Source organism: Vipera ursinii (assembly GCF_947247035.1).
Source record: "Vipera ursinii genome assembly, chromosome: 17".
NCBI classification, from domain to species: Eukaryota; Metazoa; Chordata; class Lepidosauria; order Squamata; family Viperidae; genus Vipera; species Vipera ursinii.
Genome location: NC_139530.1, coordinates 4,056,088 through 4,073,600, shown reverse-complemented (window position 1 = coordinate 4,073,600; position 17,513 = coordinate 4,056,088). Strand labels below are relative to the sequence as shown.

General features: G+C 45.0%; 2 protein-coding genes across 4 annotated transcripts in view; one reads left to right on the top strand and one right to left on the bottom strand.

Annotated features, from left to right (window-relative positions):
• The window catches only part of PEX14 (peroxisomal biogenesis factor 14), a 60,035-nt gene extending 51,529 nt beyond the window's left edge, over positions 1-8,506 (bottom strand). The window contains exons 1-2 of one of the 2 annotated variants that reach the window (XM_083375543.1): positions 8,456-8,506; positions 4,214-4,258 (exon numbers count right to left, since the gene is read on the bottom strand). In XM_083375543.1, coding sequence (XP_083231669.1) covers positions 4,214-4,258; positions 8,456-8,491 — 81 coding nt within the window. In that variant the 5' untranslated portion in view covers positions 8,492-8,506. The remainder of the gene's footprint in view (positions 1-4,213; positions 4,259-8,455) is intronic. The other variant, XM_083375542.1, reaches the window with a different exon arrangement.
• Positions 8,507-9,645: 1,139 nt separating this feature from the next.
• Positions 9,646-17,442, top strand: DFFA (DNA fragmentation factor subunit alpha). 2 transcript variants are annotated; one of them, XM_083375691.1, is made up of 7 exons: positions 9,646-9,957; positions 10,320-10,484; positions 10,813-10,952; positions 11,209-11,398; positions 11,522-11,682; positions 12,319-12,895; positions 17,382-17,442. In XM_083375691.1, exons 1-6 carry the CDS (start codon positions 9,843-9,845, stop codon positions 12,523-12,525), a joined length of 978 nt encoding a protein of 325 aa, XP_083231817.1. In that variant the 5' UTR covers positions 9,646-9,842; the 3' UTR covers positions 12,526-12,895; positions 17,382-17,442. The 2 variants fall into 2 exon arrangements, with proteins under 2 accessions (XP_083231817.1, XP_083231816.1); XM_083375690.1 differs by having other exon boundaries at positions 10,320-10,538; positions 11,528-11,682.
• The last annotated feature ends 71 nt before the right edge of the window (positions 17,443-17,513 follow it).

The following is a 17,513-nucleotide window of genomic DNA, read 5'->3' as shown; positions in this document are numbered from 1 at the left end:
TGTCCAGATCAACACATTAAACGAATCGATAGATAAAAGAGTGCATTTTGCGCGACCACCCAGAAAGAAAAAAAAGAGGGGGGGGGAAATAAAGAAAAAAAAAACCCACTCAATGAACAAGAGTCAGCAGGAAAGAGACAAAACCGAGAGGAGAAGTGGGGGGGGGGAAGCGATTCGACCCCAAACTCACCAAGAGGTCAAGCATAACAGAAAAGGGTTTGACAAATTAATGCATTCTTTCCAATAAAAGTTTAATAGATGGGGGGGGGGGAAAACTGCCAGCAAACTAAAAAGGAAATAAAATACGGTGCGTTGAGAAATGTCTAGGTAATTCATCGACAAACTTTTTTAAATGCCTGTTGTCTTGTGTCTCTCGCTACGTTTCTGGCCCACAATGACAAAAGGGGACTCGTCTATTTCGGAACACGCAAGAGGAAAACAACAACAAAAAAGGACAATTTCAGTATTTGGCCCACTGTTGGGTTAGGACGCCGAGCTTGTCGATCAGAAGGTCGGCAGTTTGGCGGGTCGAATCCCGAGTGCCGCGTAACAGAGTGAGCGCCTGTTACTCGTCCCAGCTTCTGCAACCTAGCAGTTCAAAAGCACGTAAAAATGCAAGTAGAAAAATAGGGACCACTCGGTGGGAAGGGAACAGCGCTCCGTGCGCCTTTGCGTCTAGTCCTGCCGGCCACGTGACCACGGAGACGTCCTCGGACAAGCGCTGGCTCTTCGGCTTGAAACGGAGATGAGCACCGGCCCCTAGAGTTGGAAACGACTAGCACGCGTGTGCGGGGGAACCTTTACCTTACCTTTTTACCTTTCTCTCCGAGATTTGCCCAGGATATAGGCAATTTGTCAGCCTCCACCATTTCGGTCTAGTTTCCTCCTGAAGAATTTAGACAGAGGCGAGCAGCCCTTTAAAAGGTTATTCTCTCTCTTTTTTCTTTCTTCTCTCTCTCTCTTTCTCTCCCTCTCTTTCTCTCTCCATCTCCCTCTCTCTCCATCTCTCTCCCTTTCTTTCAACTCCCAGAATTCCTCAGCCAGCGTGCTGATTCAGATTTATGACGGTCGCAGTGTCCCCGCGATGCCCCTTTTCACGAAATGGGGTGGATCTTTTAGTTACCAGCACAAATTTTGAGTTCAGATGCGGTCCTCTTGCGGGAGAACCTGGCTGGAGTCCGCTCTTTGCCAGGTTTCATTCGGGATTCAGCCTGTGATTACCTTAAGGCAGGGGTAGGCAACCTCGGCTCTTTTATGACTCATGGACTTCAACTCCCAGAATTCTGAGTCAGCTGACTCAGGAATTCTGGGAGTTGAAGTCCACGAGTCATAAAAGAGCCAAGGTTGCCTACCCCTGCCTTAAGGGCTCCTAGCTGGGCCTGCAAAGTTGTGAAACCTCCACAAAAGCTCTCCAGATCAGCTTTGGCCAGCGGGGGGGGGGGGGAAACAGGGTGGGTGGGCGGCCGAACGCACGCCTCGGGCAAGCAAGTCAAGCTACAACTGGGAAGCAAACGATGCAATTAGTTGCGAGGTCTCTCTGCGGAGCCCCGCTGCAGATAAGATTGGATTAGGCAAGACCTAAGCAGAAATGGGAGAAAGTGACGGAGAGTAAGCATTAAAAAAGAAAAAAAAAGATTAATTAAAAGAGAAGCAAAAAATAAATAAATAAATAAAAATAAAAATAAAGATGCTCTGGCCTCCAGAACGATGCAGGCTTCCCAAAGGACTGGGCCCCTCTTTGCATAGGGTTTCTCACCTCCACGAGATCAGGTTGTATTTCAGGGCACTGTTTAGCATTGCGGTGCCTTCCTCCCTCCCCTCCCCCTCCCCTCCCCTCCCTCCCTCCCCCCATCCCGCTTTTCCAACGAATTATTTTTATTTTATATCTCCGTCTATATATAGATATATAGCTGCTATGCGTTTCTCTTTCCTCCGAGCAATTACCCGGCAGTATATAAAGAGCAGGGAGATGATGTTAATTAAACAGAAGATAATTTCTGTCAGCCCACAGAGTGGGGGGGCAAGGGGTGGGGGGGAGGAGGAGGAGAGGAGAGGAGCGGGGGGGGGAGAGAAAAGGAGCAAGCTGGGCCTTGGCTGCTTGGAAAATTTCCTCTGCTCAAAGCACAGGTTATTCGTGTCAGCAAGAAAGGGGCTAATTTATTTAAATAATAATCGTAATAAACTTGGGAAAAAACCCACCCCACCAAAAAAAAAAAATTAAAATAAAATAAAATTGCTGCTGGGAGATACAGAGCCAAGAATAGGGGTGGAAGGTGCGCCGGGACATCTGAATTTGCAGCAAAGGCTCCTAGTCTAGTGTGTGTGTGTGTGTGGGGGAAACGATGACGCAAAGATGAAGGTGGGCACACAACAGCGTTGTGACATTTTAGGTCTGCAAGATTCCTCCCGGATCAGGTGGGGAAAGCTTCATCGGAAAGCCTGCGGAGGTGACTGTTAAGCCAAGACCAGCTTTCCGAGCCGATGGAAACGGCCGAGCTGAACCGTGTTTGGCAGAGACAAAATTCCTGGTGTTATCTGCAAGGTGTCAGGATGGGAAATCTGGACCTAAACGTTGACAGGGGGCGATAATAATAACATTTGCAGGTGTTTTGTTGTTTTTTTTAAACAAAAACAGTGAGGATTCCGGAATAGGACTTACGGCCACAACGGAGCCCTAAATTTCCGTTGCTAAGCGAGACGGTTGTTAAGCGAATTTCGCCCCGTTTTACCACCTTCCTTGCTAGGGTTGTTAAATGAATCACCAGAGCTGGCTTCCCCACTGGCTTCGCTTTGTCAGAAGGTGGCCAAAAGGGGAATCACGCCACCCCGGGGCGCTGCCACCGTCGTAAATAGGAGTCAGTTGCCAAGCGTCCGAGACCCTGGGGAGACTGCGGCGGTCGTTGAGTGTGATTTTTTTTTTTAAAAGCCATTCTAACTTTCAATGGTCCCTAAATGTACTGTCACAAGTCGAGGACGATCTGTATTTCAGAGTTCTTTGGCTAAACACTGTATGACAAAAATGGTTTGTTTATAAACAGGTGACCAACGTAGCTTCTTTGGGTTAGTTGTTTATTCTGCTTCATCTCTGGCTATGTTCACATGTTGCAATCAGATGCTTTTTTTTTTCTTTTCTTCCCCCCCCCCCCCCAAAACCAGCTACAACCAGGGACCGGTTCGGTTCCATGGAGAGAAACCTAAGTCTTGTAAGTAATGATAATAATAAGTTGGAAGGGACCTTGGAGGTCATCTAGTCCAACCCCCTGGTCAGGCAGGAAACTCTATACCATTTCAGACAAGTGAATCTACCTACCGAATAGTAAGGTTTAAAGACCACAAATTTCTTTTTCCCAAAGGAAGGGAGAAAGATTGGAGGGCAACAACGCTGTTATGTTGGCTTTTGATCTGGCCATGAGAAGGAATGAAGATCAACTGTCGGCCTCGAAGCAAAGGCAGGTTTTGAGGACAGAAGGAAATTTAGAAATTTAGCCCAGCTTCCTAACCCTTTTGGTTTTTGCCACACACACACACAAAATCTCCTCCCACTCACTACCATGCTGAAATGGGCAGGAATTTCACAGACGGCATATTCACACACACACACACACACAAATCTTCAATGGGAAAGAAATAAAATGTACGGCGGTCAAGCTAGACCAGCCCAATAGATATATTTTTTCCAAGTCAGAGTGCATCTGATCCAGAGCAGAGAGTTGGAGAATCCCACCTGTGGGATGGGACGGATCTTTTTTGCAACGAGTCCGAGAGATTGAGCAACTGGGTTTGCGAAAGAGGAGGTTGTTTATTATTTATTATTTCAATCCTCTTTCCTCACCACCTTGAGAATCTTGGCTAACAGATCCCTGTGGCTAGAGAGGACTTTCTCCACCCTTCAAATACAAACTCTGAGAGCAGGCTAAGTCTGAGAAGGGAAGCTGGGAAAGTCTGGATCTCACACACACACACACACACACACACACACACACACACAATCACACACACACCAGCAAACCACAGGAGGGAAGGCAGCTCAGTCAAAACACAGGGGTCATTCAGAGAGCAGGAAACTGCGCCGCTGAGCACCTTTTTTCACGGAGCACTTTGCAGAAGTTCCTCCAAGCAGATCCTACTCAGGGGAAGACGGATTGGTGCCTTGGAAAGGAGGGTGGGGAAAGGCAAGGATTTGTAGATACGGCTTGCGCTGCACATAACTCACCAGGGCGTTGCGCGACGCTCCATTCTCCGTTCCAGAAGATCCGATCTGGAAAGCAAAGAGAGGCAAGGTTAGACTGCCACCCAATGGTCATCTCTCAGCAAATGTGCAGTTGCGCACTACAGGGGAGGGAGGGAGGCTTGTAAACTGTGCAAATCTATTATTTATTATTATTATTATTATTATTATTATTATTATTATTATTATTATTATTATTATTTTAAAAAGTTCCAAATTAAAAGGGGGCTGTAACGGAAAGGCTGCGATTGCCGAGGACCAGCAACGCAAGAATAAACGGTCTTGACTTGGTGCAAGGCAGTGGCCCATCCTTTCAAGCCCACGAGCCTTATCCTGCTCCGTCGCTGAATTAGGACCAATGGAAAGAGTTAAATGATGGGACTCCTATAATTTACACCTGCATTGGTGTGTGTGTGTGTGCACGCGCGCATGCTACCGTAGTTGGATGCGAACTGAGTTTAATGCACTTGTGTAGAGCTTGGACTGCTGTTGCAAACCGACTGGAGGTGCGACATTTTACTGACTACGGCTATATATTTCCTTCACTAGCTCTCTTTGTATTCTACCTTATATTGCCCCCACCAAAAAAGAGAGAATTTCCCCCACCACCCCCGAAAGCCCCCTTCCTTTCCAAAAGTTCAATGAAAACAAGATTGTTGACTCTGGGAAAAGGGGGTGGGGAGGGAGAGAGAGATAGAAAGCTGCGGAGAAGATGGGTAACGGAATGCATTTTTAAAAAAGAAAGAAAGAAAACAGCGCAACTGGTAAGATTAACAAACAGCCGCCGTCATCACCACCACATACGATGGCAAATCCAATTAATATGTTAGTATTTGTATAGGCTGAGAGACGTTTGACCTCCAGAGTCTGCAGGTGAAAAAGATGAAAGGGCAATTTCAATTGACTCCGATGAAGGTTTGGCTGGCTGACTGATTAACATTCAAGCAGATATATATTCTGCCTTTATGCAGAATTCCAAGATGTTTGCGAATTAAAAAAAAAAAAAAGAAAAAGAATGGAGAAAGAATGGGAGGGGAGGGGTAGCGTGGTGTGGTGCTTAAAAGAAACCCTTGGCAGCAAACTCTTGAGCAGGGGGTTGGACTAGATGACCTCCAAGGTCCCTTCCATCATCATCATCATCATCATCATCATCATCATCATCATTATATCTTCAGGTTTGTCTAAACTGAGGTTCAGAAAGTGTGGCGTACTAACATTCTCACTGGGCCCAGAGATCCCCCTAAATGTGGTGTGGCCCATTTTTGTGTATGTTTTATAATTTGGGGAGATCTAACGGGGCAAAATTGGTGCTTTAAACGTGGAGATGCTTAAGGAGTCTCTTTTTTCGGGGGTACCCCTTTAAACGTCTCTTCTATAACAGCAATTGGGCAGCCCTGTCCTAAGAGAATCTAAGAGTTGAAGAGCACGGGGGGGAGTAGCCTTCCCCCCCTCCAATTTTTCATCAGATGCCTTTTTTTTTTCTTCATTCCTGTAATGTTGTGATAAAAGAAAGATGGCCGGTGATTGCAAGCCTGCCTTTTTCTTGCTTTTTCAGCTCATGTGTACTGAGCCGGAACTTCTCCGTTGCCCTCATCTAACTACCTTCTCAGAAACCACAATTGCTTCTCTTTTTTCCCTTTTAAAGACTTTATTGAATTTTACATAAATGTGCAGATATTAAAAAAAAAAAAGCGCACACACTCACACAACCTTCCAGACTCCTCAGAGACACAGCCTAAATGATTCATCCAATTAGAACTTCATTTGGCTATTATGGAAGATATTGAGCCATATAAATCAGTTCAGGTTAAGATGAAGGAGTAAGAAAAAGACAAATGTTTATGGACGTGTCTAAAGAAATGGATTAAAAAAAAAACAAGGGCAAAGTGTACACACACACACACACACACACACACACACACACACACACCCCAAAGAGTAGAAAAACAGGCTTTCTGTAGAAACATTTTCTGATACTTGTTCAGTTTCTTAAACTGAAAATCACCAGGTTCCTGCATCGGTCACAGCCAGGCATGACCCAGACCTATAAGTGTGATTTTGCCCAGCTTAAAGATAAACCTGTGGTCCACTGTTAGAAAAGGATAAGTAAAATTGTGCACAAATGTTGGGCCTGCTTATAGACATGCAGAAACAGATCAAAATAAGTCCTGTGTAAATATAAACAGCCATGTCCAAATATCACAGCTATTTATATGTTGTTGTTGTTGTTGTTGTTAGTTGCGAAGTCGTGTCCGACCCATCGCGACCCTATGGACAATGTTCCTCCAGGCCTTCCTGTCCTCTACCATCTTCTGGAGTCCATTTAAGCTATTTATATGTACCAGAGGCAATTTTCTGCTACTACGATGTGCTGTGGATCAATCTCCTGGCTAAATAATATTATCCAACCAAGGAAACGAACGAAACAAGAAAGTTCTTCCTGTATTCCTAGAAGGGAATCTCCAGCCTTGCTGGGCATCCCTCGCAAACCGGCTATGCTGGCTGTGACTGACAGCATTTTGTGGGCACGCTGGCTGGCCAAATGTCGATCAGCTCATTCAGATGCCCGGATTCAAATACTGGGAATGCATTCAGGATGGTAAGAATTTAAGTATGATTTTTTTTTAAAAAAATGTGTTTTTTTATTTCTGTAGACAAAATGAGTTTTGTCTCCCTCTGTGGACCCCCCCCCCTTCCCAGGCTGGGGACAGGGTAAGGAAAACCTCTTTACGCCTCTTCCTGGGGGGAGGAGGGGAAACCGGCAGGTGTGCAGATTGTGCCTGCCACCCTAGCGCTCTGTAAATGCAGGACTACAACTTCCATCACACCCAGGTAAAGAAAGGTAGCCTGACCACCAGAGACTGATTATCAGGCGTGTTTAGAAACTGCCCATCTGCCTAAAAGAAAAAAGAAAGAAAGAAAGAAAGAAAGAAAGAAAGAAAGAAAGAAAGAAAGAAAGCCGCCAGTGCCTTATTTCTTCTCTGCTGGAATTAATGCCCACCCTCTCCTCCCCTTCTGGAACGGGGGGGGGGGGAGGGAGGCAGAGAGGGCTGAAATGGATCTCTCTTCCTTCTTTGCTGCCTTTAATTTCAGACAGCAGCAAAGGCTGGCTAGGATATTTATTCCTCTTTTTCAAAGGGGCAGAAAACTAATCCCCCTCTACCCTTTTGGCCCCTGCACAATGCAGCCCATGACACCCCCCCTCCGCAACCCCAACTCCTCCATCCCCTTTTAGGGATTCTCCCTTGCCTTTTTTCTTTCCTTAAGGGAGGGGGGAGGGTGGCAGAGCACCTCTCTCTCTCTCTCTCACTCACACACACACACAGAGAAAAGGCCTTCCCTTATGTGGCCCCAAAAGATCCCCTCCTTCCCCCCTCCCCTTCGAAGATAAGGTAACCTTTACTGTCATTTATTGTAATTGGGCTACATTATTTAATTCTTTAACTTTTGTACATTGTATTTTTTATGGTATTCGCACTGTACACCGCCCTGAGTCCTTCGGGAGAAGGGCGGTATAGAAATTATATTATTATTATTATTATTATTATTATTATTATTATTATTATTATTATTATTATTATTATTATTATTATTAATTTATTATTATATTATTATTATTATTACTATTATTATTATTACTATTATTATTATTAATTTTATTATTATTATTATTATTATTATTATTATTATTATTATTATTATTATTATTTCTTCTTCTTCTTCTTTTTTCCCTTTACACCCTGGCACACTCTTTGGTTAAAACTCCTGTTGCCTGCTCTCCAAAGTGTGCAGGTACACAACCCAGGTATAGAAATCAAATAAATAAAAAAATAAATAAAATAAATGCTGGGGACGTACGAGCGGATGCGCCTGCGAAGCCCTGGTGGGGCAGAAGCCTCCCCTATCTCGGGGGGGGGGAGATTTCTAGGGGTTTCTCCCCTGCAGAAGGGGAGGGAGGGGAAAGAAAGGGGGGGAAACCCCCCCTTTCCTCTCCTCCCCCCCTCCCCTGCGGGCCACCCAGCACCCCTGCCCTTCCCCTGATGGGAGCTGGGGAGGGGGGGGGCTTAGGGTCCCCCCCACTCTTTGCAACTCCAAAGCCTTTGCAATCTCCCACCGCCCCAGGCGCCCCTCTGCAGGACGGGGAGACGCCCCCCCTCCCCCACTCCCAGGCCTCTGCCCTTCCCCCTCCCCTCGCCCCCCCCCCCACCAAAGGCAGCCTCGGCTCACCTGCCCAGGTTGCTCTGCCTGCTCCGAGGAGGCCATCTTCCCAGACCCGGCTAATCGCGCCGGGCCGGCGCACGGAGGCCAGAGGAAGGCGGCCGGCCGAGGCAGGAGCAATCGAGGCCCGAGGCGCCGATCGGGAGGAGCGCTTCGCCGCGCTTGGGAAGGGGGGGGGGAGGGAACGGCCGGTGGTTTTTTTTTGGACTCGGGGTGCGTAGGTGTGTGTGTGTGTCTCTTTCCCACCCACCCCCGGGAGCCGGACCTCGGAAAGGAGGCAAGGGACTTGGCTTTGGCCTCCGCCCGCTGGAAGGAAACGCCTGGGATTTAAGAGGACTTCTCAGAAGAAAGGACGAGGGAGGGAGGGAGGGAGGGATGGATGGATGGATAGATGATAGATAGATAGATAGATAGATAGATAGATAGATAGATAGATAGATAGATAGATAGATAGATAGATAGATAGATAGATAGATAGATAGATAGGCAGAGAGACAGATTAGATAGATAGATAGATAGATAGACAGAGACAGATTAGATAGATAGATAGATAGATAGAGAGAGACAGAGAGACAGAGAGACAGATTAGATAGATAGATAGATAGATAGATAGATAGATAGATAGATAGATAGATAGATAGATAGATAGACAGATATGGATGGATAGATAGATAGCAGACAGAGATGGATGTATGGATGGATAGACAGACATGGATAGACAGACAGATATGGATAGATAGATAGATAGATAGATAGATAGATAGATAGATATAGATGGATATGATAGGAGATAGATAGTAAATCTTGCAACTGAATTACTATGTACACAGGTGTATTTAGATCCGAATGTCCAGCCTTGGCCACTTTAAGACTTAATGGCAGGCACACTGGCTGAGGAATTCTGGGAGCTGAAGTCCACAACTCATAAAAGGGCCAAGTTTGAAGAGCCCTGGTCCCTTTCAATTTTTCCCTTAAGGCAACAAGCATATGGACTTAATAAAATGCTAAAAATATTAAGAAGTGCTCTGCAGGTCTTAAAATATGGAGTGTCTTTCAGATAGTTAAAATGCCCACCATATTAACGTTTCGGAGTTGATAAAATCACACTCACCAACTCAGAATGTACCTACTGACATTTGGCTCTGAGAGCCGGGAAGATGACTCAGCGATACAAACCCTTTTGTTTTCAACCGGTCTGAAGTCTGAGCGGGGATGAAAACTACCTCTACCATCATGCCACGGGATAGTGGGAGGGCGCCTTTGAGACTGAACTACATTTCCCAGAGTGCCTCAGCAGGTCACGCCAGGCTCTGATTGGCTTCCTAGAGAGAGCTGTCTTGCTTGCCTGTGGAATTCAAACCCACCAAAGGGAGCAAAGCGAAAGCAAAGCCAAGCGATGGCAGAAGGGGCTCCAGGGCTGCCCCGGTTGAAGCAATGCCTGATCAGGCGGGCAGGCCAACAGGAGCAGCATGGGGTAGCCGCCTCCACCCTCCAGGAACTGAAGATTAAAGGTAAAGACTTTCTGCTTTGGGGCTAGCAGACACCTTTTGCTCCGCAGGCAGAGGGGCCACAGGTGAAGTGGCCCGCTGCACGGCTGCTTTGTGCTGAAGCCACATACAGATGTTCCAATTCCTTGGCATGAAAGCAGGGGTCTTCAAACTTGTTGACTTCCGGACTTCAACTCCCAGAATTCCTCAGCCAGGCGTGTTTGAAGACCCCTGCGTGAAAGGATTCACCGCTGGAGAGAAAAGCGAAAAGCTGAAGGCGGCGTGGGGCCTTTTTGAAAGGGCAGGAAAATAAAATTAACACGAGAAACATTCTCGGCCAATGCAATGAAATGGTTCTGTCTGGTCCTCTTTCCCCCCCCCCCCAGCCTGCAGTCTGCTCGCAATTGACGTGGCCTCCCAGCCTGTCACTTTGGTCCTGGCGGAAGACGGCACCATAGTAGAGGACGGCGATTACTTTTTGTGTCTGCCCCCAAACACCAAATTTGGGGTGGTAGCCAAGAATGAGACATGGACCTCCGGCAGCAACAGAGGTGAGGAATTAAGAAAAGCCTTTGGAAGCTCAGATCCAGAAAGGTGCAAACAAGGCACGTTTTTGCACAAAGGTGCAAACAAGCTAGTTCTCTGAATGTCTTGTTATTGCACTTAGAAGTTTATAAATGGGGGGGGGTTTTGGGGGGGGTAGGAAGAGAAAGTTTAAAAGGCACGTGCGTTTATGAAAAGGCATGAGCCGCTCACAGAAGCTTATGCTTTTTAACAAACCCGGTTAAGAGTGAAAAGGTGCCCACGGTGTGAAACTACACTTGCGTGCATCGCTTTAATTTTTAACGCCTAGCGGACTCACAATTCTGTCCGTGTCAGGTGAGGGCACAACTTGGCTAGAGGGAGAGATCACAAACACAAACGAAGTGGATGGCGGTGGAGAAAAATGGCAAGCTTTGGCCAGGCAGCTGAAGAAGGATTTATCCACCATTGTGCTGATGTCTGAAGAAGACCTCCAGGTATGGAAAGGTCACTTCCGCAATGAATCTCTCTTCTTCCAGCCTAACTCTTAACCCTCGTCACCTTTCTTTTATCTAACCGATGGAATAAATAAAGATTGAGACGGCCGGCCCAATTTCTTGGAATCTTCCGTGAGCAAAGCTGGCCTTGCTTCTTACGGCCACATTTGATAACGGCTTCGAGCTAAGCGGGGGGGGGAGTCTTTGGAGTTTCTCTCACCTTGGCTACCGAGGGCTGGATCCGCTTTTCTTCCAGGCACTCGTTGATGTACCGTGCTCAGATTTGGCTCGGGAACTTTCGGAGGATCCGCTCCAAACCCAAAAGTTACAAGGGACTTTTCAGGAGACCCTGGACAGGCGGGAAGAGGAGCGTCAATCCCGTCAGCTTCTGGAACTTTACCTGCAGGCGGTAAAAAGGGAGGATCAGGCTGCATCCACAGCAGAAGGTAAGAAGGCCACTTGGAGAAGCCCTGTTGAAGGGAGGGAGGGAGGGAGCGGGGGTTTATTTATTTCCTTTCTTGCTCCGAATGTCTCCTTCAAGAGACGTAGACTCTTCTCTTTGGGTCTAGCCTCAGAAGCAGAGGAAAAACCCGTGGGAGGGGCCGATGCTGTGGACGCGGGGAGCAACGGAACGAGCTCGGCCCAAAGGGCTCGGCTGAGCAGCCGCGTTGTGACTGTGCTGAAAGACAAGCCTGCCCCGGAACTCAGCCTGGCCAGTCAAGATTTAGAGGTGGGTCAGTGACAGCAGGGTCCAGCCGTTCAGCCCGGATGCTTTTTTCACCCTTCGTTCTTGGTCTAATAGCCCAGCATTACAAGTCATGCCTTTTTGCCAACGCTGTTGTTTTGGCATTGACAAAAGAGTTGGAAATGTCGCCATTTTCTTCCTTTCGCTTTTAGAGTTAGATGATGCTGGGAGGGGTGGGGGGGCATGTGAATGAGAGTCTAGCTAGACGTAACAACCTGAACCTGGCGTGAGAATCAAGGTTGTTGAAATTAGCCTGCCTATCTATCTATCTATCTATCTATCTATCTATCTATCTATCTATCTCTACCTATCTCTATCTCTACCTACCTACCTATCTATCTATATCTACCTTTCTCTCTACCTATCTATCTCTATCTACCTCTACCTACCTACCTACCTACCTATCATCTATCTATCTATCTATCTATCTATCTATCTATCTATCTATCTATCTATCTATCTATCTATCTATCTAAACAAGGCAGGAACATCTCTGGCTATGAGTTAGGATGACAGCAACCTAAATTGGGAAGGTTTTACAATCAGATCACAATGTAGGGCTGATTTTTCCCTACAGACCTTTGAGTCAGAAAAAAAAGAGCATTTCTTAATCCGTTACAGCTGGTTTGCAACGAAGATTCAGAAATTCTGTCTCGGGCCCTAAACTGGGACAAGCGCCATACCGAAGCCTTGAAGGAGGCATGTGCCCGGGAGCTCTCAAGGCGACGGCAGCAATTTCACTCTCTAAATTCACTGAGGACCATCTCCAAAGGCAAGAAAAAACAGCCAGAAGCTGGGGAGGGGTCGAGTTCTAAACGTAGGAAGTAAAAAAAAAAGCCCCGGAAGACGGACTTTTTCGATGCAATGAATCAACCCTTTGGTTTTGGATTGAATGGTAACGCCGTCTCTTTTCAAACCGACCAACAAAATAGGAAAGCAGCAGAGGTTCGATGACTCTGTAGCTTCTCGCTTCAGCAAACCGTTTATTTGCAGGAAGTGTGCTAGTCCAAGACAAAAGTATTTGAAGATTTATGATGTATATTGAAATGCAAAGACAAAAATGCTGTTTTGAATAAGGCCTTTTCCTTGATGCTTAGAGGTAACACTATGAAGCGGCAAGATGCAGAATTTTGCCAATGTGGGTTTGAATATGAATAGCTGATTATGGATGAAGGACCAAGCGACAGACTCTTATTATGTTAGTGATTATATGTTTGTATTTTTTTTAAAAAAAATTACATTTGTATTTAAGATGTAAAGGCTTTGTATTATTGGCTATTATTCTGACTGCTGACTGAGCTATTGAACTTCAGTATTACGTAGGCTTATATTGGGATACATATTCAAGTAGCACAGCCCTCTGCAGTAGTCTGTGTAAGTAGCAGTCATTTGTAAAATAAAACTGGAAAAGAGTCATGTTTCTACACACACATGCTCACACAATACAATGATCCAAGGTTAAGCCCAAACATATTTGTCTCTACCTGAACCAGGGGTATTCCGAACCACTAAATTAGGAACACATAAAAAAACCACACGTGATATTTACTCTCGACTGGAGGAAGCACAAAGGCACACGTAGTAATATTTTATTTCAGCATGGAACAATTGTACGGGGAAACAACTCGACACTGGCAACAAAGCAGGAAAGACGAACTGGCACACAGCATTTTTAGCTTGCCCCAAAGCATCTTTGTGGAACTCTTACAAGGCGTCTTACAAGAGCTGTGTTTGTGTTGTTCCTCTTCCATTCAGAGGATGACGGTTTAAATAATGCTGTACGTATTAAGGGCACAGAAAAACCTCAATACGACAACGGACAGCTTGCTCAGAGTTCTGAATAATTTTTGTATACATCCTTCAACTTTACAGTATGTGGTTATCCTGTTATTTCTGCCTGTACTGTCTATTTGAACTGCAGGCACCACTTACAAGTAAAATTACGTATTTCACAGAAGAAGAAGGAATAACTTTTGATTTTTTTCCCTTTGGGAAACAGCTTTGATAGGGATTTTACAAATATGAGATCCATACATATTTTTTTTCTTGTTCAATTAAGCAGAAGCCGGAGGACGGTTACAATCCTGTTTTTGCTGATGGGTATTGTCAAACGGAAGAGCAAGTGGACAAACGGTGCTCTTCGTACAGTATATCCTACGTAGAACCAAAGTACATTTATAACATGAGCAAGGCGGGTGTTTGGCCACACGAGAGACCTGGGGGAACGCCACGAAAGGCTGGCAGGAACATCTGCGTGGGAACCAGGAGATCCCACCATCGTATAAACAAAACTTTCTGCACGCACACTTCTAATACCAAGAGAAGGGAAAGTGAAATTGAATGAGAGAAGAGCGTTAGCTGCCAAACGTGGCTGGTCAGAGCCACTCGGAGTCCATCCGCGCAGGAAGCAATTTGTTAGCAAGAGGAGAAAGTTTTCCAGAAAAAGTTTTTACAGGGTGTTTTTTCCCGAGTTGGGGGCTGAGGAACAGGCCCTCTGTCTTCCCACGGGCTGGCTACAATCTTCTCCTGCCTGGACAGATGGGACACATTCACCTGCGATGCCCGTTCGGTCAGCCCTGAGAGAAGAGCAAGTAATTCCTTCTTTTCTAGGTCTGCCGGTGCCTGGAGATACTTGTAAACGGAAACAAAAGCGAATTAAAGCATTATTCTGGGAAGAAGCGAGGTAAACCGAGGCTTTAAAAGGGCTGGGAGATTTAAGCTGCCTTGCCTTTGGCAAGTCAATCCCGTGAACGTCTCATGCACAGACCCATCCTTATTCCTGAAGATTCGACCGGACACGGAAAGGCTCAAATATGTCCTTTAAGAGCTAAGGATGTTTCAAATGTTGTAAAAAAATGGATCTGAATCCGCCAGCAAAAGACTTGCTCTCCTTATAGTTAATCCGAACCAAGGGCTGTTAAAAAGGTGGCGAAATGTAAACCCTGAGATTTTGATGTTGAGAGTACTTCTCATCCCACGTCTCTGGGATGGTTTCAAAGGCTATTCCGTGTCCCTGAATGACTACGCCTTGATTTAAAAGCATTTACACTAAGGTGCTAAGGGGGGAAAGCTTCTGGCAACTCTTAAGTTTTCGTTCAGGTTTTGAAGTATGGTGGTCTCGTGTTCTGAAGTAGGAAATAAGCAAGCAGGATTGTTGGGTTTTTTTGCTCTTTTCTTCAAATGTAATTTCACTCTGGTCCTTTTCATATAAAAATTAAATTATTATTTAAACAAACCGCTCTCTCGTTAAAGCAACTGCTGTCAGCTATTAATCTATATCAGGCTGCCCTTGTTTCTTCCAAGAATTTGGAAGGAAAATAAGATTGGGAACAAAGTCTTTTTTTTTTAATGGAGTGATCCTTGAATCTGTTTCAGAGAGCCAAGGTCAAAGCAAACGTCCCGAGCTGAAAACTTTTAAAATGATCTTTTGTGATGACCCACAGCAGTTCTTCTGAGGAAGGTGAAGATATGCAGTGGGTCTTTTGAATGAGAAACATACAAGGGAAATCCAAGGAAAGACTCACCAGCACCTGGGGGCTCTTCAGCTTTGTTTCCCACGAGCTATTTCCTGATTCTTTGCATCATTGTCTCCCAATTTATTTATTTTTTGCTTTGAAAGGGTATCACCTTAGCGTTAGTTATTCCACACCCCACGCCCCAAAATAAAAAAACAAGGGTTGTCATTAAAACGTTTCCGAAACAGGATCCCTGTCAAAAGCCTAAGCTGAAAAGTCCCACGGGCACATTTAGGATACAAGAAAAAGCAAAATTAGCTAGCCGATAATTCTATCCCCCAAAGATGACCCGGTGCACTTCGATTCAAGCTTATTTTTTTTTAAAAAAATAGTCCGGACTGCAACCCAATGCTAACTTCTCTAGCCGATGGATATTCTGGCTATATTTTATCAGCAAAAGAACTATGGTCTCTTCTGCTCTCGGCTTACCGTGCTCTGTCGCCTGAAGAGCTCTCCTGGAACAGGAAGGCCAACCATTCTGGCACCCCCCATGGGCCTGGGAAGCAGGATCAGTCCCAGAAGGAACAGACAGAGCGGGGAGAACGCTTGCAAGGCCATCTAGCTCAGATGTGGTCTGACTGTCACCTGCTTGCAAGTTATATTTTGTGTTTTAGACATGGGGAGGGAGGTCTCTTCCCCCCCCCCCAATCTGCTAGGTTTTATTAGAAGAGGCATTTGCCACCCCTTCATCCAGCCATCCTCTCTTTCCAAACTCGGAGCAATGACGCATAAGCCCGGGGCGCAATTAAGTCTCCAAATGATGCTTTTTGTACGCTTTAACCCTTAATTAGTGCCTCTGGGTGTCCGATCCCATTAAAGCACATTTGCCATCAATTTAAGCTGGATGTGCATTCTTATTTTGCTATAAAAAAACAACAAAAAAAAAAACAGCCAACCCCCTTCTCCATCCGACCGAACCTCATTTCCTCACCATTATTCCCACGATGATTAGGAGGCTTTTGAGTACAAAAATAGTGTGATTTAGCAAAGAAATGATTCACTGCGCAGAGGGGAGCGAGAAAGCCGACTCAAGATGAAGCACGAGTCCCGCGACGGTTTCATAATGAGAAGCAAAACTAAGTTTACTGTTAATAATGAAAATATTCCAGGCTAAAACAAAACAGCAAAAATTTAAAAAAAAAATCCCAAAGGGCAAAACGTTTGTCAAAATCAGGTGAGGTGTAACGCGGATGAAACACGTTCAAAAGTAAAATGAATCCCGGGGACAAGATTCAAAATAAAAGGCAAAATTTGACTACTAGTTCCCTGCAGTAGAGTGGAATTAAACAAACTTATTGGGTAGAAGCAAATGAGAGACAGTCTGTAGCGGGGAAGACGTTACAGGTTGCTAAAATATTAGAAGGCACACAAAAAATCAATAGACTTTGTTTTTCATAGTACTGGATTGCTGTATCGCCCAATAAAATTGGTTGTCGGGTGATTCTGTAAACAACAAACTAAAGTTATTGCATATACAATGTAGAATTGATTGATGGCTTTCACTGTCATAAGATGCAGTGAAGGATACTTTAGATGCCCAGAGTTATGAGAGGACAAATAAGACAAACTCATTGATGGAAATGTTTATTAACTTTGTTCCATTATTATTATTATTGTTTTTATTAACTGCAATATAGAACTGTCCAGTTCAAAAAGAAAATGCCACCCATGGATGGGTGGGGGTTACATATATCACTTTGAGCTATAAATGTGGTTTGACCAATTTTGTGAAAATCTGGAAACCTGCCTGGTCTTCTCCGGCGCAAAGAAAGCCAATTGTCTTATTCAACAGAACCCAGTTTAAGAACTGCGGCTTAGATATGATATGAAAAAAAAACGAAGTATTAGCGCTGAGGAACAAAATAATTGAGCTTTTCAGTAAGATGCTCAACTAAATATTGAGGATGATCCAGGACAATTCAAATGTGAAAATGTATCTATTTTCGAGAAGGGGCAGAAACAACTCCTGTGTGAACTCAGGAAAGTTCTCCAAGAAATATATATATATATATTTCCTTATTCTCCTCTGAGGCCTGTAGCTTTATTGATGGTGGATGCTATTACTTGTCCAATTTCTAGCCACTAACTTTTCTTCCTAAGAAAATTAAAACCCTGAAGATTTTCTGTTTGTCCAGTGAGAACTAAAAGCCCTTTTCTCTCTTTATTAAGGAAGTACAATCAACATCTTTCTGGATGGCCCCTCTCATCTTAAATAAAACTCACTCCAGGCAATCATCCAAGTTCCTCATTCAGGTATATTTTTCTTTTCCCAATGTTTATTGCTTTTATTTCCCAAATACA

Excerpts from the sequence above, each read along its gene's own strand:
- DFFA (XM_083375690.1), top strand. The coding sequence starts at position 9,843 with ATGGCAGAAGGGGCTCCAGGGCTGCCCCGGTTGAAGCAATGCCTGATC. Across the intron at positions 11,399-11,527 it reads GGCTGCATCCACAGCAGAAG|AAGCAGAGGAAAAACCCGTG; the intron begins GTAAGAAGGCCA and ends GTCTAGCCTCAG. Across the intron at positions 11,683-12,318 it reads TGGCCAGTCAAGATTTAGAG|CTGGTTTGCAACGAAGATTC; the intron begins GTGGGTCAGTGA and ends AATCCGTTACAG.